This window comes from Bactrocera neohumeralis, chromosome 2, assembly GCF_024586455.1.
Source record: "Bactrocera neohumeralis isolate Rockhampton chromosome 2, APGP_CSIRO_Bneo_wtdbg2-racon-allhic-juicebox.fasta_v2, whole genome shotgun sequence".
Taxonomy (NCBI): Eukaryota; Metazoa; Arthropoda; class Insecta; order Diptera; family Tephritidae; genus Bactrocera; species Bactrocera neohumeralis.
In genome coordinates, this window is record NC_065919.1 from 38039391 (window position 1) to 38061422 (window position 22032).

The 22032-nt window shown below is 37.3% G+C and overlaps 1 protein-coding gene across 1 annotated transcript; it reads left to right on the forward strand.

Moving 5' to 3' along the window:
• Positions 1–1680: 1680 nt before the first annotated feature.
• On the forward strand, positions 1681–21069 carry LOC126751571 (mucin-5AC-like). Its single transcript, XM_050461945.1, has 3 exons — positions 1681–3475; positions 17124–17704; positions 21034–21069. Exons 1-3 carry the CDS (start codon positions 1681–1683, stop codon positions 21067–21069), a joined length of 2412 nt encoding a protein of 803 aa, XP_050317902.1.
• The last annotated feature ends 963 nt before the right edge of the window (positions 21070–22032 follow it).

The window sequence follows — 22032 nt, forward strand, 5'->3', positions numbered from 1 at the left end:
CGAAAATTTTCCACATAAGCCCTTGATTTCGATCGTTCGGTTTGTCTGATAGCTATATGCTATAGTGAGCCGATCTGAACAATTTCTACCGTTATTACATTATTTCTATGAGCAATAACTCATACCAAATTTCGTGAAGATATGTATATCGTTAAATGAAGAAGTTTCCCATGCAAGCATTTGATTCCGATCGTTCAGTTTGTATGGCAGCTATATGTTATAGTGGTCCGATATCGGACCGTTCCGACAAATGAGCAGCTTCTTGAAGAGAAAATGAAGTTTGCAAAATTTCAAAACGATATCTTAAAAACTGAGGGACTAGTTCGTATATATACCGACAGACAGACGGACAGACAGATGGACATGGCTAAATCGACTCAGCTCGACGTACTCATAATTTATATATATACTTTATAGGGTTTCCGATGATTCCTTCTGGGTGTTACAAACTTCGTGACAAACTTAATATACCCTGTTCAGGATATAAAAATTGACCAATAAATTGGATGAATTATTTGATATAAGACTCAAAAAAGATATATCTGATAACTCCTGTCCTGAAGAACTTTTTTTGTTAGTAAAAAAAAGTAAAGGCCGGTTAGCACCTCTACCAGATGACGTAGAAGATAGGAGTTTTCCTCTTGGACCAATAGAAAATAATACTTATGAACATGGTAATTATTATAAACTTCGTATTTGCTGACAAGACATTAAAATCTAATTTTTCTGAAATATTATTATTTAAATATCTAATCACAATGATTTTTTTTCAGTCTTAAGTCAAGCTTTATCGGATACATCTGTTTCTTTTGGAGAATTGACCATAGCTCATCATATCTTTACTTAATGTACGCTTTTTAAGATATTTTGTTTGTAGAAACTATCTATTTCTATTAACATACCAAAGATTTTTCATAAAATCGAAGATTTGTGAAATTCTGACTCTAAACATGAATTTAACTAAGCTTTGACACAATAATAAGGACAAAAGCAAAAAAAGATAAAATTAGCATAAAATTCATTATTTCAAAAATAAAAAAATATTAACAGCTTAAGAGTATTCACATTTATTAAAGTATAAAAACTACTTGTTTAGATCATAAACATTCCTAGAAAAATTGATTTAGTTTGTTTTTTTCGTTGGAAAGAAGTTTAATAAGTGTTTATCAATAATTGAAAATAAAAATCATAGAGGAAATTGTAATTGAATGCGCAATAAAGAAAACGGTGTTGATTCTATAAATTCGAGAAAGGATCATTTTTGTAGAGAATTTAATTTCCTACAAAACCATACCAAGAGTTTTTTTATATTTGGTATTTTAAATTATCTATAACCAAAAAATGAATGAAAAAAGACATTTTTTGACGAAAATTCTTATTTTTGCGAGCGCTAACTGAAAAATGAAGATAAAGGGCTCAAATTTTTACACAAATTTTTTTTCGTGACTCTCAACGAAATTTTGATATGGGACCGAAAAAAAAAAAATATTTTATTTATTTGGCACAGTCTAATGTATGCTTAAATAAATTTGTAAATTGGAAGAAATATAGTTTTCACTAATCTCATCTGCACTACTTTCTTTACAGTTATACCGAGAAACCCTTCGACTTTCAATCTTCAATGGCCATTCGCTGCCATGTCCAGGGCTCGTGAGTTGGCCTTACTTGAGAAATGGACTGATGCTGCTGCCGCAACTGCCACCAACACTTTCCCACCCCTCGCCTCACCCACCTCGCCGAAGGCAACGAAATTCTGCTGTTGCCCGAATCCGGCGCCGCTACAACTTGAAACAACCAAAGGCGAAGTCCACCTTAGACGCTCGCAATATTTTCTTAGATAATGATTTTACGTACATCGATGATGTCGATAGGCAAGGCGATAGCAACAACCACATCAGCATCAAAGGTAACAGCGACCGAAACTACAGTAGTGTGCGAAGTTGCGAGACGAAAAACGGTAACACCGACAATTGCGCGGACAGCGTAGCGTTAGTCAACTTTAAAGAATTAGACGGACATCAGCGTGAAACTGACAAGTGGCTGCAATTGCAACAACAGGGCAGAGAGGGATCTGCTGCTACAATCGTCGGTAATAACTTTGCGGACGACTACGATGATATCTGTGATGTTGTCGACAATGCCGGAAATCGTAGATTGCGCCTAATGAATGCAGCGCCCCAATTGCCAATAATACCGCAAAGGCAGCAACAACCCAAAAGAGTAGAGTTAGCAACGCAATGCCACAAAGCGGATCATTTGCAACAAATGCGACATGACAAAAGCTTTCATAATAGCAGCGGCAACACAAGCGCTAACGATAAGAGCACCAGTAACAATAACAACATCTGTGATTGTGAAAACGACAAGAGCGATGGTAATAACGGTAGCAGTGCGCTGATTGCGGACAATTGTGAACCGAAAGTAGCAGGCGGCAGCAGTACAACAACAGGAAAAGTTGTTGGCAACAATTGTGCGGGCGCATGTAAAAGTGATAAACGTGTTGTTTGTGAACAACAACAACAAAAACAGCTGGCTAACGACGGGCTGGCCGATGACCACAAGAACGATCAACAAAAAATCCAAAGACTTAGCGATAGTGAACTTAAACATAGCAATATTAATTGTAAGGGACAACAAACGCAACAAAAACAACACTGTGTAAGTGTTAAGATTACAGGCGACAGCGGTGACTTTAGTGAGCTACAAGCGCGCGTTAATTGCCAACTTGACTCATCTACAACGACGACCGCGCCCGATTCGAACCGATCGACTGCACAGCAAAAACAAAGCCAAAACAATAGTATCAACTATAACAACGATAAAGCCAACAACAGCGAAAGCGACAGCAAAATTGATTTGCAGAATAAAATGACAATAACCACAACGAATGCGGCGAGTCGCAAGCATTCGCGCGTCGAGTGTGGGTTGAGATCAACAGCAACAACCCCAGTCACAAACGCAACGACAGCAACAACAAAGGACTGCGTCGCGACAGACAACGCTTCCACAGCGACCACAACGGAAATTGCGCCCTGCAGTGTGAGAACAGCGACGAACATGACTGGCAACACTGCAACAACCGACATGCCCACGTCCGCGTCCGCGTCCGCGTCCGTGACGAACACGGCAACAACAATTGTAGCAGAAGTCGCTGCGGTGCAGTTTCGCAACACTGCTGCATCGCCAACGCCATCGTCGCGCCCATCAACACCCTCCTTAACAACTGTGATCAAAACAACGCTGGTGAAGCGAACGCCTTCGACGGAATCGTCTAAAACTCCATCGCCAGTCACTACACCAACCACAATAACAAAGTCTATTGTCACCGCGACAGTGTCGGCACGAGCTTACAATAGTGTGGGCAATGCTCGAGCGGGAGGAGAAGTAGTTCAAGGCAATCCGCAGGAAACTACGACGGCTGCGAGACCACGCACATCCGTAAAACAACGCATTGCGGCCTTTGCCGCTGGGAATGGTGAGTGTTCAGCATAAGGGGTATATAAATGTTAAAGGGAAAGGCGTAACGATTTAAGCAAAATAATTTCATAATTCCTTTCAATATATTGACACATCGTGTTATAAACTGTGGCTCGGGTAAATTTTAATTCGTCTCCGAGTGGAGATGTTTCGATAAATCGGGGCTAAATGACTAGAACTATAGAATAATTAGCATTAGGCTGGGAGTAAAACCGCGGCGAAATAATAGTCCAATTATTTAAGGCCCTATTTTATCGTGGTTGGTAGTTGATTAAAGAACGCAGATACATTTTGGTATATTATTATGCGGGAAACTTTTGTAAATAAATAGAAAAGGGAGTATACATATATTGCATCTTAAATTTTTGATATTTTTTATACTATGATGAAAAGTAGTATTACTACCATAAGTTGTCATTCTCAATACATATTTTGATATATGGTCGCCCATGGGCTACTCCAAAAACGTTAGTTGCAATACTTAACAGCGGTCCTAAACGAAACCTCGTTTTCGAAGTATGAACTACCCTTGCTTAGCCTACAGACATAAAATTTAAGAAAAAACAACAACTTAAGGCAAGACCAAGATAAGATTAACCTAACCCTAATTACATATACCGTATGTATGTATATGCGTTCTGTAAAGCTTTTTAATAGGAATACCTGCTTTCGTCTAGAAATTATTGCAATTATGCCTTTGCTAACTGCTTCTAGTTAAATTCCGCTAAAAAATAACAGCATTCTATTGCAAGTATGCAGCTTTCAAATACTTTTAAAATAATTGTGTGTTCTGTTAGAGAACAACGTATTATTTTGTAAAATATTCGTCGAGTTGCAATGAAATTTGAACACGAACCGAACGTGATATGCCATAAGATTGCTAATAACACACTGAGTACAAAAAAGTTATTGCAAAATGTACATAATTTGAGAATAATGCAAAAAACAACAACTACCGTATTAAAACAAGTCAAAAGGGCACGAATATGTTGGAGCCCGAGAGAAAGAAAAAATGGCACTGACCCAATGCGCCACTGAACGAATTACAGCGCAAATTATAAAAGCTTTTTTCTCGTGGCTTTTTATGTACAAGTGTGCACAACCGGAGGCAGTTGTCACATTCGTCTCGCCGAACTGAGTGACTCATGCGCTGAAGTGAACAAATATCAAAACAAATAGCGGATGAGTCATGCTGGTGAGGCTCGTTTGCACGAATCTGAGCTTAGAAAAGACAAAAGCCAAAACCAAAAACCATAAGGGTAATAATTGCTAGCAATTATGCGAATTTGCAATAATCAAGTCATTTGCAATCGAGCAAACGCAAATAGTATCGAAAAAAGTACAAATTACTGGGTGTGTTGCTTCCGCGTTAGAGAAAAAAATTAGTAGTAATGGCTGTGATTCGCATGTGTCTTGTCCTTGTTTTTTCTTTTCGTTTATCAGGTTTCGTTTCACATTTTTACATTTCCATTCAACACAGATTGGCAAATTAGCTATTCAGTGCGCGCTTCATACGTCGTGGCATGCCACATCCTTGGTAATACCAAAGGCGACAGCGCTTATGCATGCAAATAAACTAACAACTCATGCAAACTGCACGCTTTTTGCAGCTGTAGAGATGTACATACGCCAGGCTGAGCATATGGAAGTTGTTGCAAAAATATACAATCCACATTTATATCATTGTTATTGTTGTTCTTCACTGGGTGCAGTCATACGCACCACTGCGTGCATAATATTTGTTTGTGTACGCGTTGCACTACGCTTATTCACCTTTAAAAGGTACACATATACTAGCTTTTGTAAGGGTCCCTCACAATAATAAATAATAGAAGCGACAACTTTCAATAAAATGAGAAAAATGTGGAAACATCAAATCATATCGTTTATCTATTACATATTTACATATATATTTCCTCTTATTTTATTAATGGATTTCGAAAGTGTGCATTTCAAGTTTAATATACGCGCCTGAGTGGCTTAAAAACACTTTAAAAGCAATTTTATTTTGAAATTTCTTCAGGTTTTGGGATAGGTTCAAATTTAAGATGAAAAGCAAGCTATTGTATGGAAAGCTTTTTGTAAAGATAAGCGGACATCTTCATAGCATTTTTTTTTTTATTAATCTATATCTATCTATCTATCTCGATCTGTAACTTTTCTCCTGTTCTTTTCTTACCAAGAAGCTGCTCATTAGTTGGAGATACCGATATCGGACCACTTTAGCTACGATATAACCTGAACGATCGAATAATTATACTATAGCTTTTCTAGCAATTCACAGAAAGAAAGCAAACATTTTTTGAAGCAATTTACTAAGAGAATACGTTATTTACTCTCTCTTTAGTCATGCCATCTGGCAGATAACATCGCCATTCGAAAATATTTTAAAAGTTAGAGAAATATTCCTCAATAAACTCTTTTATTCTCTGTGACCTAGTTTAATTTAAGACTGCAGTTAAATGTTTCCCACGTGACATGAAGGATATTTCACGCAAACAATACCGATTAATTGCAAACAATGACTTCTTCTACTTGCTTAGAAAAATAGCTGGTATTCTTCGATATGAAGATGAGGCTTGAAAGAAGTGAATTTCAAAAAAAAAAAAAAAAAAAAACAAAACAAAGTTCAGGTGACATAAAGACCGCCTGCATGCAGAGTTTAAACTTCTCATCCACAGTATGCTGGTCATGTAACATATTTGCGAACGCTCGCCTGTGACACTGTGGTGGACTGGTCGATATTTCAAGGAATTCTAGTATAAGCTTAGTACGCAGCTCTCAAGAAACGTAAAAACTTCATATAAAAAAACGCTTAAGAAACGGTCAAGAAACTTTCCTGCGATAAATTTACTTGTGCTAGTACGCAGCTCTCCAGAAATCTAGTACCAATTTTTGATACTTTTTTTCAGTAAAATGTGAATATGGCAAACCTGGTTTTGCGAAGAAACATCAAATCAACAATTGTTTCTTGAAGGAAATTCGAAGTAATCGTCAAATTCATCCTAAATTAGTTGAAATCATTATTATGAAGTATATTCCATTTTGAAATGTTGTATAAAACCTACCAATCATCAACAACATTTCTCAAATCTCAATGAAAATATTTATGTTACCATACACGTACACTCATACATATTACGCACAAAGTTTGTTTTCTTTGTTTAATCTCTCTTGCTCTTCTAATGTAGATCGTTCACAATGCATAACCAGCTGTCAAAATTACTTGAGAAATAATGTATTTTTTTCTTGAGCAATTACTTGAGAGCTGCGTACCAACCTTATAGACCGAAACCGACATAATGAAGCGCTGCGTTGATATCAAGTTGTGCTGCAATAGCTAGCGGCTGCGGTTATGCGATTCAGGAGCATAGACTATAATGAAGCTGGCGTAGCACTGTAACGAGACGTGAGCAATACGCGCAAGAGTATACGGTTGGTAGCCAACAGTGAACAACCTATGAACGCAACTCAGCCATGCAGTCCTCCACTGAATTGCAGTCCTTTTTCATTGCAGAGATTCGACTTTTGACATTACCGTTTTGCATGCCTTGAATTTTCATTGACAGAATTAGATAGGCTTTGTCCGCGGATACCGCCTACATGCCGTTTTCTCTTCTTACGTTGGCGTTGATTGTTTTTGACCGTTGTCTCGTTAGACATTGCGTCGCATTATGAACTCAGTTTTAAGTACTCTGTGTTGGAGCTCAACGCAATCTGAAACCTGCGACAAGCCTACAAGAGTCACCTACATCCCTTCCCTACCATACGCACCTGCTGCCTTGTCGTCCTTTGATTTACTTTATTCCCTATTTGGACACGACCCACCAGCCAGCTTCCTTTGGCCAAACGCACTTCATATTCTCTGCGGCATGCTGTTATGCATGGCTTATTGCGTACTTCCTTGTCCGTATTCACAGACGTCAGTCATGGGGTTCCAGAGGTCATAAAAAATTAATCTTAACTTAATCTTTATTCCAACATAATCTTGTCTATCCTTTAAAGGTTTTAAGCATATTTTCAACGCGTCTGTTGCTCCGCCGTTGCTATTGTACTCTGCTTTGGCGCTGCTTGTGCAACCACGTGTTTATTTGGCTTCGCGCCCGTTTAGCTTTGTTGTGGTAGTCCTCAATTAGTGTTTTAAGATGAATTGTCTTTAATGCTCGATATGGCTGAAGATAGTGCGACAGCCGTCCTTACTGTGTACCTTACAAGATACATACATATATAATCAATTCGCTGGCTCCTGCCATACAATCGCCTTTGTGCGCTTATCTAAGCGCTTCGTTGAGTGTGCCACTTTCTTTGGTGTACTACATCTACTTGAATCGTGGCGGTGTTTGCAGTAAGTAAGTGTGAAAGTTTCGGAATTAATACACCAGCGCCTTCACCACCACGTTTGTCCATCCAACACAGACAATTGCCAGCAATCCGACAAAAGCCTAATTGGTTTAAACAAATTGCTGTGATAGATCGATTTTTCCTTTTTTAGGTTTTCTCCAATTTTGGCTTACGGCACATTGAAATTGGCAAGTGTATGTTAAGTAAGGCTTGTCCAGCTTTGTTTTGTCTATGCTTGTACGTAAATCTATAGTTGTAGATTTTCGATCGAAGATAAAAACTTAATTCAGTTATGTTTATTTCAGTTTAGCAATAGTTGCCAGGAGTTTTCCCAGACAGAGAAAATATTGTACTTTCGAATTCTAGATAAGTGATCTCTGATTCTATTATTTTAGCTGGCGAGTTAAGCTGATTGCACCTACGACTCAGAGTTTCATATTATTTATCTATAAAAGCAGAGCTAAAGTTCCCGTCGCTAGAACTTAGGAAGGTGAGCCAGTTAGCATTTTAATGTCCGACCACATCTTTTTAGGATTTGAACTGGGATTTATTTCTGTGGTGAGTTTTTCGAAGCACATTCGTTTTGCTTTTTTTAGTTTTTTTACGAAAAATTGCATTTGCTTTCTTGTATAAAATCAGGTTGGCTTCTGTTCTGGAAAGCTTGTATTGTCTCCAGTTATGCTGTTTTAGATTTCTTAAGCTCTCCAACTCCTTTGACCAGTATGGAACTACTTTTTATGGGGTTTAGAAACAGTTTGGGGGATTGAAAGGTGCGCTGCAGACCTTAATAGTTTGGTGATATTAGCCGCCTCTTTATTGACATTTTGAGATACCGGGATTTGATCGCAGAACAGAATTGCCTTTTGCGTGTATTTAGACCAGTCTGCTTTTCCTTTCAGGAACTTTGGTTTAGGAAAAGCCTTTGCAAAGGATGACATTGCATTTTCAGTTACTATTGGGTAGTGGTCACTACCACACAAACTATCCAGAGTATGGCTATTTACTTTTGGAGCTATATTGGTAGAGCAAATAGATAGGTCGACGTGCGTAAAAGAATTATGAGTTGAAAAATGAGTCACAGCACCATCGTTCAATACGGTAAGATTCTCTGTAAGAACTAAGTTTTCCAGAATTAATCCTCTTTGGTTGGTTCGGGGGGAGCCCCATAATGGGGACCACGAATTCATATCTCCAACCAGGATTACGGGCTTGGGTACTGAGGAGAGAATTTGCTGAAGCTCAGTAAATAATATAAAAGCAAATAATCGTAAATTTCAATTCTCTGGATATCTGAATGGCTAAAGAAGCTATATTTGAATGGATTTCGAGGAATTTATGTGGAATGTCTTTTCTTACTAAAACAGCAATACCTTGTTTGTTTGTTAAATTCTGAGGTAAATTTAAGAAATAGCCGAGAAACTTATTTGGTACAAAAGCGTCTTTATTTACAGCAAGATGAGTTTCTTGTAAGGCAATGAAGTGTGGTGAGATTTCTTTAATGAGAATTTCAAGTTCAGTGTTGTTGTTGTAGAACCCTTTTATGTTCCATTGAAGTATATTGAACATAGAGCACATAGGACAAAGAAGAATGGATTAAATTTCTTCATCGTCGAAAGTTGGCATAATCTGATCACGGTCTGAGTGACTGTATTGTTGAGTAATTAATGGGTTGATTTATGAGTTGTTGATAAAAGCATTTGAAGTGTGGTGAGATTGTAGTTCGCTGATAAAGGAATGAGAGGAGTTAGTAGCTTGAGATGTGGAATTATTAGCAAAGCTGTTAAGAGTTTTGTGGGAGGAAGAATTGAGAGAAACAAATGGGAGAGATTGAGAGTTTACTGGATTTATTGTGTTACTTTTTTTATACTCTCGCAACAATGTTGCTAACAAGAGTATTATAGTTTTGTTCACATAACGGTTGTTTGTAAGTCCTAAAACTAAAAGAGTCAGATATAGGGTTATATATACCAAAGTGATCAGGGCGACGAGTAGAGTCGAAATCCGGATGTCTGTCTGTCCGTCCGTCCGTCTGTCCGTCCGTCCGTCCGTGCAAGCTGTAACTTGAGTAAAAATTGAGATATTATGATGAAACTTGGTACACGTATTCCTTGGCTCCATAAGAAGGTTAAGTTCGAAGATGGGCAAAATCGGACCACTGCCACGCCCACAAAATGGCGGAAACCGAAAACCTATAAAGTGACATAACTAAGCCATAAATAAAGATATTAAAGTGAAATTTGGCACAAAGGATCGCATTAGGGAGGGGCATATTTGCACGCAATTGTTTTGGAAAAGTGGGAGTGGCCCCGCCCCCTACTAAGTTTTGTACATATCTCGGAAACTACTATAGCTATGTCAACCAAAGTCTACAGAGTCGTTTTCTTCAGGTATTTCCATATACAGTTCAAAAATGGAAGAAATCTGATAATAACCACGCCCACCTCCCATACAAAGGTTATGTTCAAAATCACTAAAAGTGCGTTAACCGACTAACAAAAAACGTCAGAAACACTAAATTTTACAGAAGAAGTGGCAGAAGGAAGCTGCACCCAGGCTTTTTTTAAAAATTGAAAAAGGGAGTGGCGCCGCCCACTTATGGACCAAGAATCATATCTCAGGAGCTACTATACCGATTTCAATGAAATTTGGTATATAATATTTTCTTAACACCCTGATGACATGTACGAAATATGGGTGAAATCGGTTCACAACCACGCCTTCTTCCAATATAAAGCTATTTTGAATTCCATCTGATGCCTTCTCTGTATAATACGAGTATAAACATTAGGAACCAATGATGATAGCGGAATAAAACTTTACAAAAATACGGTATTTGAAAAATATGTAAATGACGTATTATGAAATCTCGATTATCACTTTACCATGCGAGAGTATAAAATGTTCGGTGACACCCGAACTTAGCCCTTCTTACTTGTTGGTATATAATTTAGTTTTAGAGCGTAAGAAGAGGTTGCTGAGGTGTTTAAGTCGTTGTTGGCGTTTGGAGTAAGATATGTTTGAGCAGTGTTAGTGCTCTTTACAGTGTCAGTGTGAGAGACTTCAGACGAAGTTTTATTGGATTCGGAAGGTATATGAATGGAATGTGCTGTAGGAAGTTTTCGTTTTGATTTACTTTTTCTGCAAAAGTAGTGTTTGGAAGGCTGGGCACTTGTGCTTTATGTAATTTTATAGCATCACGTATCGTGTATTTGTTCACAGTTTTAATTTTTAGAATTTCCTTAGTTTGGATGTACCTAATTAAAGCACAGGCACTTGTAATGTACTTAACACGTGTGTTGTTACAACTTTGAAATTATGCGCACAAGAATAATGCTTAGCGGAAAGCAGAAAATTGATGAGCACCACAGAGAAAGAATAGTCCACTCGCGCTGAGTATCAGTCGGAGACGGTGCATATTTATACACTCTTGCAACATGTTGCTACAGAGTACAACAGTGATGTTCACCTAACGGAGATACATAAAGGATTCTTCTTCTTCTTTATTGGCGTAGACACCGCTTACGCGATTATAGCCGAGTTAACAATAGTGCGCCAGTCGTTTCTTCTTATCGCCAATTGGATATTCCAAGCGTAGCCTGGTCTTTCCAACGGAGTGGAGGTCTTCCTCTTCCTCTGCTTCCCCGGGCGGGTACTGCGTCGAATGCTTTCAGAGCTGGAGTGTTTTCGTCCATTCGGATAACATGACCTAGCCAGCTTAGATGCTGTCTTTTAATCCGCTGAACTATGTCAATTTCGTCATATGTATATCTCATACAGCTCATCGTTCCATCGAATGCGATAGTCGCCGTGACCAACGCGCAAAGAACCATAAATCTTTCGCAGAACTTTTCTCTCGGAAACTCGCAACGTCAACTCATCAGTTGTTGTCATCATCCAAGCCTCTGCACCATATGTATAGCAGGACGGGAATTATGAGTGACTTATAGAGTTTGGTTTTTATTCGTCGACTTTACTTCTCAATTGCCTACTCAGTCCGAAGTAGCACCTGTTGGCAAGAGTTATGCTGCGTTGGATTTCAAGGCTGACATTGTTGGTGGTGTTTATGCTGCTTCCTAAATATACGAAACTATCTACAACTTCAAAGTTATGACTGTCAACAGTGACGTGAGAGCCAGATAAAGGATTAGATATATATAAATGATCAGGATGACGATGTGAGTTGAAATCCGAGTAACTACCTGTATGTCTGTCCATGCAAGCTGTAACTTGAGTATAAATTGAAATGCGCGTTCCTTGGCAAAATAAAATAAAAATTCGAGTTCGTATATGGGCGTAATCGGACCAATGTACCATAACTAAACATTAAAGTAAGACATAAAGTGCACCTGTGGAAAAAAAATATTGCGAAAGTCGGCGTGGCCCCACCCTCTAATAAGTTTAATATGCAGATCTCTGAAACCACTTAAGATACAACAGTTAAATTCGCCTAGCGTAAATACTCCCACCGAAAATGGATGGAACAAGATGATAACCCTCATTCACTCCCCATATAACGGTACTGTTAAAATGTACTAAAAGCGCTATAAATCAATAGCTGAATACGCCAGAAGCACTAAATTTTACATCGTACGGTGGGCTTGGCACCGCCCAATTTTACCATATCTAAGGACCCGTCCTACCGATTTCAACCAAATACCATACCTCTGATATTCCTATCTGTGAAAACGGGCGATCGAAGTACAGCCACGCCTACTTCGCATTTAACACAAATTTAATTTCCATTTGAAACTTCCACTTTCCAGGACACAAATCAAGAATGTGCCACCTTATGACTAAACAATATGTGAACGCAGTGTTTGTAGTTGACTTTTTACCGAAAATATCTGTCAATGTGTTAAATGTATAATTGAAATTCAGAGAGAATCTTTTCCTGATTGTAGTCTGTCTGTGTGTCAAAAATGGGTTGAATCGGGTCAGTTCTTCCCTTAGTTTCCATTTCTTATATAAAGATTTATATAAATGAACTTAGCTCTTCCTTACTGGTTCAGTATCAATTCAAAATTCCAAGAAGTAGAAACGCTTACGGAAAATAAAACGAAAATTATCGATTACATGGGAGATACATACATACTCGTATATGTATTATGTAGTTATCGGATCTAGTAATTTAGACAAATAATCAACACAATATCAAAGTAAGCCTGTGTATTAAATTTCTTGCGGAAATCTAAAAAACTGAAGAACAAATTTTAATAATTCCTAAATTACTTTATTTCGCTTGAAAATTACCGGTTTTAAACCTATAAGCGAAATTCCCGTTTTTTTGGACCCCAAGCAAATCGACCGTTTTAATTACAGATACAGAATAGTTCAAAGTCAATCAGTGACCTTTGTTTGAAATTCAGCGAAAACTATTAATCAATACCGGCTACAGAAATCAGTAAAATAATAATAATGAAAATTGAACCGGAAAAGATTGTTCTTCAAATATGACCCAAATTGAGACATGCTTGCTTTTGGTACTTCTATTCATTTGCTTCACACACGACTAAGAAGCTCTTGACTAAGCATCATTTTTGAAGGATATTATCTGGTCTGTTTATGTTATCAGCTTAAATATACATTTATGGGATAAAAATTGTTTTGGAGCAACGGAAACCCGGTTACGAACATTTTATATTTAAACGTATATTTTTGGAATATATTCGCCTTCTAAGAGATTGTCAAGGTTTCCGATTGGACTAAATTAGTATAAGATGAAATGAAATATTTACATATCTACATATGTATAAATGTATTTGAAATTTCGCACTTATTTTCCATGATATTTATAAAGAGGTGTTCAAAGAGGAAATAATGTCATATGGGTTTATTTCATCATTCTGTTGTTGAGGAGAATGAATGAATGCAATAGTAAATATTCTCTTCATGGTTCGAGGCCAATGAATTTTTTATTTCTTTCTGGTTAATACAACTACCATTAATTTTTATAAGAGGTATAAAATCTAAAAATAATATTTAACTGTGTTTGTTGCCCCAAGGCGGCCAATTTTATAAACAATCAAATTCTCGGTAAAAGAAATAAAAAATGCTGTTGCCGGACACACCCATTTTTGCTACCATCGCATAAAAAGCTGCTAAAAATTTATTTGTTAAAAAAAAACAGCATAATACGTAAACACAAATTACTGTTTAACAAAACAATTTTTTTGTTTACAAGTCTCCCCGCTACTGCTGAATTGGCTTGAGCTTTAAAAAGCAGTAATTGAAATTTAAACATTTGCAAGTCAATTATAATGCAGTTTCAACGTTGGCCCCCATGCCAAACACGGCGCAGAGATCGCTGATTTGATTACAACAACAGTATATACATACATATACAAGTAAAAAAATTTAAAAAAAATATTTTTATTCACATATACATATATCTATGTATGTAAATATACATAGGTACTTACAATTTTTTGGGGAAAATACCAGGGAAAGTTTATATTGCATTTGAAGTTACGTAAATCGAAGGCATAAAATATTTATATTTCAATGCATTACCTACTTAAAATAATTTTATTGATTTATGTATTAAAAAATTGTATTTCTGCGCTTATTTATGTAGATGTTTACTCAACTTTGCTTTTATGATAAAACAATGTCTCAAAGTTAGGTAAAAATTTTATCAATAAAAGGAAGTAATTGTGCAAAAATTACCAATTAAAAGTAAGGCATAAAGTTTCTGTCCAGGAGACTCCTCATATGCGGTGGGTCGATATTTACTCCTTTTATTATGATGCAAATCAATGTAGTATGCCAGTGCGAAGAAGAAAAGCGGAAGACGCGGAAACTGGTCGGCGAGACAGCAGACCTCCCAGACAGCGGCTGGTTTTAAATTGAGGCGGGCAAACTGGAAAAAGAGTAAAACGTTGCAAAAATCCGGCGTTGGGGTACTCAGTCAATTGAGTTGATCAGTGTGTATGTATGTATGTACATATGTGCAAGTACTGACCAAGCTTTGTACATATGTACATGTATACACAGCAGTCAGATCAACATGTTATAAACTAGTGTGTAACTACTTATAAGCAACTTTACAAGGAAAATTTACCAAATACCAACTAATCACGCAAAGATGTTCTACAAGGACATCGCCTGAGAGGAAGATTATCGGACTCGATCCAAAAAGCCAAGTTCCAAAACTTCAACCATAAAGTTATATGGTTAGAATCACATCAGAAAGTGGTTCTATAAAGTATATAAATGTGATGGTGTTCAATCAAGTTAGAATTCAAGGAGAATATACTAGTTACAAACTTTACTGGTACGTTTCCAAACTAATTTTATGAATACAGCCTATGTTACACAGTTCAAGTAAACATGAAATAAATCACAATGCAAAAGGTTAGACGAAAAGAATGTGGGCTAAATTTCAGATCGATATCTTAAAAACTTAGAGAGTAGTTCGTGTATACACAGAGAGACAGGCGGATAAAGCTAATTCGGCTCAGTTCGTCACGCTGATCATTTATATAGTGCATATGTACATATGTATGTATATGTATTTTTTTTATAAGATCCCTGAAATTGTGTTCTGAGTATTACAAACTTCGGGATGAATTCAATATACCCTGGGTATAAAAACGTATTTAGTACATGGTGGCCCTTAAAATTTATGCAATGCTTACACTGGTGGGTGTGTGTGTGAGTGGTGTCTTATTGCGTCCGTTGATTTACGAATGAATTGTGTAACGAGTGGCTGACGCGAGCAACATCAGCCTTTCATTGAGGGTCACTCAGTGGCTAATGAAAATGAATTTGGCGGCAGACACAGCTCACGGCCGATTCCACAGCATGGCTGTCATAGTCTACACTGTCTTCGCATTTAATCAAGAATCAATCGAACGCACGCATGCGCAATAAAATCGAATAACTTTATATAGCAACACACATACACAAAAGTAGTACTGCTATGCATATATGTATACATATGTATATACATAGGTATGTAATTGTTTTTAAAAGAACTGCATATGGCTCCGCAGTGGGAAGTCGCGTGAGTTCTGTTACTTGCCTCTCAATTTCGGTTCGACCGTAAATTCGAATTTTCTTTGTTGTTGTTGCTTCGTTTCACAAGCTCGTTGAGTTTGTGGGTCAGAGCGTCCTTTTATCGGCGGGTTATACACGTTATGATATCCACCTTTCAAACCCGCTCGATTTTATTCTTTATACCTTTATTTTATGAACTTGTATAAATCATTTTGAAATTTGAATCTTATAACCAGGTGCTTCCACAAATATTATGGAGCCATATGATTACTGCTATGGTGTTGGTTAAGCTGTAGAAGCTGTGGTGTATTTTGATTTAATACCTTTTTAAGAAAAATCAACGGTTTATAAAAGTAAACAGGCTGAAGACACTTGCCAATGTTGTAAGAAAATCAGCAAGTTACTTAAATGCGAGCCCTATATTGGGAAATGGCTCAATGGAATCTAACTTTAATTACTTAGCTATTCCGTTCAAAAATAATTTAGGGCATTGGTCTTAGGGCATTAGGAAAGGACTTATAGGTTAAAGAATGTATCCGATTACCAGGCGTTTAGAACTTAACCTTGTAAGTAAAATTTTTGATGGAAATAGTTACTTAGAAATTAAAATTTAGTACATTCATTATCGAAATGTTGTCTATTCATGAACAATCTCAGTTACAAACCTCTTCTAATCCTAGACATACAAGTAAATTTAGAAAAAATACTGAAGACGTTTTCGAAGAATGCTGCCAATGAGTTAGTGACAGTAGGCGCTGGAAAAACCGATATTGTCTCAGAATAGGCTCGTATGTACATATGTATATTATATTATATGCACACGAGCTTTCCAAATACCCTCAAAAGCTTCGACTTTTTCACTGACAAAACTTTCTTAAGAACACATGTACATCCATATGTACATAAGCACTCAAGATACTTTTGTAGCGCGCCCATAATCATATATAGTATATGTATGTAAGTTTGGAGTTATCGGTCACCTGTTATCCGGTAGCGTACATTAATATGGCTGATGACAGCAGAGGCAAGCGTTATGAGCTTTGGGGAACTGCAAGTGAGCACAAATTGGCACGTGTTAACAGATGTAAGTTGTGAAGACGCAGTCAGTTGATAGATCAAACTGAAATGTGTGAGCGCCAAGTGCTGGTGCCGAAGAGTACGGAATGAACTGCAATGTGAGCGCTGCAATTTCAAGTATTTCTCGCTTTTATCTAATTGTCTAGTAATTTGCATTTTCTATATTTTCAATTTGTTGACATGCACTTATAAATAAGTTTTTTTCAATACTTTCTCTTCCCTACTCACAGAGCAACAAACGCGAAATCATGACAACTCCATTAAGCTACATCAGCAACAAGCTCAGAATCACAACCAAATTCAGAGCAATGGCAAACAAAACATGACAAGAAAAAGTGAAGCACAGCCGTGTACAACTAACGGAGAGAGCAGCAATGCAAGTCAAGCTCATGTGATGGGCGGGACGGAAATTGCAAAAGCGACAGAAACTGCTGCTTCGAGAGCAGCCGCAACGCCTCAATCAACATCAGTCTCTGCGGCTCACACAGCAGTAGCTTCGACGCCTGTGACAAGAAGCGCGGGCTCAAGTCTGGCACGCAGCACCGGTTATGCAACCATGCCGCGCCGTAGCGTCAACAACAGCTGTGCTGGCGGCGGCAATAACGCGAAATGCGGAAGTGGCTGCGCGGTCAACCACAATGGCAAGGCGGCCATGTCAGCTGATAACACGTCGAGTGACGCGACGGCGGACAACTGCCGCAAATTGGCCGCCACTCTGGACAATCTCGATTTAGCTGTGGTGCGCGATTTGACTGATGACGACGGCGAGGACTCGTACACGGCCTTCCAGGAGTATCTGGAGCGAGTAGAGGTGAGTTGAAAAAATATATACATATGTATGTATTTTTTTCTCAAATTTCAGAAGTCTTGCAATGATTTTATCTATTTATCAAACACGTATGTATACATACATACATATATAACAGTAAATACTGAGAGTTAACTCAAATACAGAAAGTAAAAAGCTTTCATTTACGCAACTTTTGTTTGTGTTTACCCATGTTGGTGCGTCCACGTCGGATTTGCGTTTATGCTATTAGCTTTTTCGCACAATTTTTTTCAAAGTTAAGTGCTGAACACATAGAGCGCGACACAACATGGCAGCAGGACAGTGAGCTGTAAACATTTGTAAGAAGGCAGCGACATGTACACAATTTCTTTGTGGCCATACTAATAATTTTAATATTTTGTTCAAAGAGAAATTTTTTTATGCAAAAAATAAGTAAATAGGTAGATTTATTTGTTTTAAATTATAAGTTGTTATTACAAATGACATGACAGAGCTATTTTATGCTTTTATTTGTAAAATAACGTCAGGTTTGTTAGAGCTTTGAATAAGTTTACATTTTACTTATTAGTGGCATCACTCCTCTCTACTGTCAACTCTACTGTCGTTGGCAAATATAAGAATATTTTGAAGTTAGCGAGAGCCACAGCTGTCGGCCTGCAGTCGTGTAGTCGTGCAGCTGTCTAAATAACTGTGTCCATTAGAAAGTGTGTATTTTAATATTTGACAGATGTCGCTTGCAGTCTGTCGCGCTCTATGTGTTCAGCACTTTAAGCTAAAGCAAGCGTTGCTATTTTGCATTTTGTTGTTGAATGTGCGTCCACGCAACACAAATCCGCTTATGTCGCCATAAAGCTTAAATTGCGCACGCGCATGTGCACGCGCTTGCGCAGACGTTTATGCGGCGCGTTGTTTCGCAATTCAGTTTGCTTTGTTTTTTTTTATCGTAAATACCGAATGTTTAATGGGTACATTACCCCCATCGTGTCGCATGTCAACTGGAATGATCATGTAAACAAGAATACATTCATGCAAACATATCCAATAGGGTGATCGATTTAGATGGAAAATAGTATAATACATATGTATATACATACATACTGTTTATATATGTATGTATCTAACGAATATTACTCCCGAATCAAAATTAATGTATGTATGCAAGAGTCTATTTTAGCCGCCTCCGAGTCGCCATTTCTCTGCTCGCTATCTTTGGGCACACTTCTCTTGCCAGAAAAATTTTCTTAAATTAACAACCAAGCTATCGAGTTGAATTCGTACAATAGAGTTTGCGAATATCTCACTGTCAGAACGCATGTTAGCGCAGGGCTGCACCACAAGTGCTGCCCGTTTGATTGAACATCTGGTAAAGTGTATTTGATTCGCCCCTCTCCAAAGCTTGACGAATCAAATACAGCTATTATAATGAAATTTTAATTTAAAAACTTATCTTAACTCTTTTTATCGCATAAAGGAGTGAGGTGTGTTAACCAGCTGAATGCTTTACGTCACGTTTTCAATTTGATTAAATAGTTCCACATAAATATTTTAATGTAAGGTTTACTAATTTGATTGAAAAGACAAAACTCAAATAAAATTTTGCCGATATACATATGTATGTTTGCAAGTGGCAAAAGTGCACCCTAAAGCATTGGTGTATTAAGTTTTCCAAAAAAATTAACGTGCAAATGATGTTTCGTATTTTCACAGCTATTTGAAGTTATGGGTATGGCATGGATATAAATGCATAGACGTATAATTACACAAATTTGCACATAAATATTTAAATGCAAATTTTTCAACAACAGACAAGCCCATTTGAGCAAAGTACCTAATTTTCTTTTCGCTCGTTAATTATGTTTCGTATTGCTCAGGAGCTTAAGCCTAAGCTCGCTGAAATATAATAAATATCAAAGCCCAACAGTGAAAGCTGTTTTCAACCAAAGGCATATTAAGAAGCATTTTTTAATTTCACAATATTTTTAAAAGAAATTTTTGCTTTATGAAAGCTCAAATCAGAAAATCTATAATTTATTTACAAAAAAAATGTAGCTGTATACATACATACATATGTATAATTGTAGACCTAAATTACATTTAATTCACTTCAAATAAGAATTTTTACTCTCGATACACACCCCTGACGCGCAATTGCAATATTAAAAAAGAAACTGTTTTAATTCTATAAACAGTCTCTAGCCACTATTCGAGACATTTTGAAGTAAAGCCTCAATTTGAGACTAGTTATACTCACAACATTCTCTAGTTTCTAGTTACAAAATATTGTCTCAAATTTGTGACCTGATCGTTAGCAAATCAAGCAACTCAAACACAAAAAAATTAAAAATAAATCATTTTCTCATAAATTTCGTAAATATTCCTAAACAAAGTCAACGTATATTTTTATTTTTATTAATAATTAACATATATTATTTTCATTCAAGTGTAAATACATCTTTAAATAATGAAATGTGAGAGCTGATTAGTCTCAAAAATTGTCTCTAATTTAAAATCTTAATTTTAGAGGCTTTTGACTGTATCCCAGTACAGAATCGCTCGGTGAGGCTAACTATTAATTCAGTAATTCATTACTATAGTATTTACGCTTATCAAAGGAGAGGCTCGCTAGAGTTCCCATTTGGTCTACTTATATAACACGTTGATCTCTTTAACAAATTAAAGCGAAGTTTATATTTTGCTGTTACTTAAATGCACTTTCTCCAAAAATGAAAGAAGCGGGTTGAAATAAAGCCAGCCACAAGAACTCGACACAATCAAGTGACTTTAAATGCCTTCTATGTCACCGAGTTCAACGCAATGTGGCACGCCGATGTCTAAGTCTGTCGCCGACGCCTTTGTGGCATTAACTATAACAAAACTATTATAAATAGCAAAAGGCCATGCTCTGAACTTAGCTCGCTCCTTGTGTGCGATCAAGAAGAAAGCGGAAAAAACATTGCAGTACATATGTATGTATGTGTGGGACGGATGGCAAGCAGGAAGGCAGCTAATGATGATAAAATGTGTCATAGCGCTGGCTGCCCACGCATCAGCACTGAGACCAAATTATGGTAGACGATAGCGCACGTTGCATCCCGCCCGGTGAACCAAACCAACCCAAAGGCTGATTCAACGCGCGACTTGAGTTAAATGGCGTGTATATCCTGAACTATTGCGATGGCGGCGGCGCGCCTGTTGTGTGAACGTTTTTATTGTGACAAATAGTGCGCGTTGCCATCGCTATGTCAGTGCCGTTATTCGCGCCAAAAGTGGTTCTTGTGCTGCAATTTGCGCTCTTTTCTTTTTGCGACGGAAATAATTGTGCAATATTTTGCATTTATTGCCAAACTCAGCAACAGCCACAGGCGGAGAAACCACTTTCGCACTAAATGAAGCGCTCTGCGCAAAGCGGAGGCTTAATTTGTTCAATTTTGGTGCAAATTATGATTGCGCAGGCGCATAGGCGGTTTGTGTTCTTCTGATTTTATTTCAAATTGACCTACATTCACGAGTTGGGTGTACATAATTAATGCGCGACAACCTGAAGGAGTCGAGCGAATGTCGCAAGGCAGGGAGAGGCTTTTAGGATAATGAAAAGAAACCAGAGTTGTTCTTGGCAACCAACTAAATTTAATGATCTGCGCTCAATTATGAAAAAAATTAACAATTTCCGGTTGCAAGGACCATCTCATTAGTGACACTATAGATTATTAATTTTTAAATCATAGCCATATTTGTTTAGGACCCAACGTCGTTATTAGCAATTGTTTTTAATAGCCCTAGTTTTAGAGCCCTTGAAAGGTATATACAATACCTATTTTGTAAATTATTTATTTGTTATTATTTATTGCAAACAATCAAAATGAATGGGTAAACAAAAATTCATTAAAAATACATTTTTACAACAAACACACTTACACTTGAGCAAGAAACGGTTGACAATGGACCCATCCTAAAAAATTATTTTCGATAAGATCTGCATGCTAACCGCCGGTGCGACTACAGCCGCAGCACATTACAGCCACGTACGAAGATTTAAATTTTATATTCATATTTAATAAATTTAAATGGAATGCATTACCGTTTCACGGGCAACACCCATCAAAATTCCTGCGCGAAATCCAAACAACCAGTCAACAACAGCAAGTAGGCGTAAATGTAGACGTCCAGAGGCACGAAAAAACCAAAATGTAAACAGCATAAGTAGGAAAAAATATAATAAAATGTAGACGGCAGATAAAGATAATTAAAAAATCACTGGCATGCAACATGACGGTTCACTGAAACCGAGAAGAGACAGCGTAGAGATGAGTGAATTGCTTGGGTTAAGCACGCAATACTGCTGTATAAAT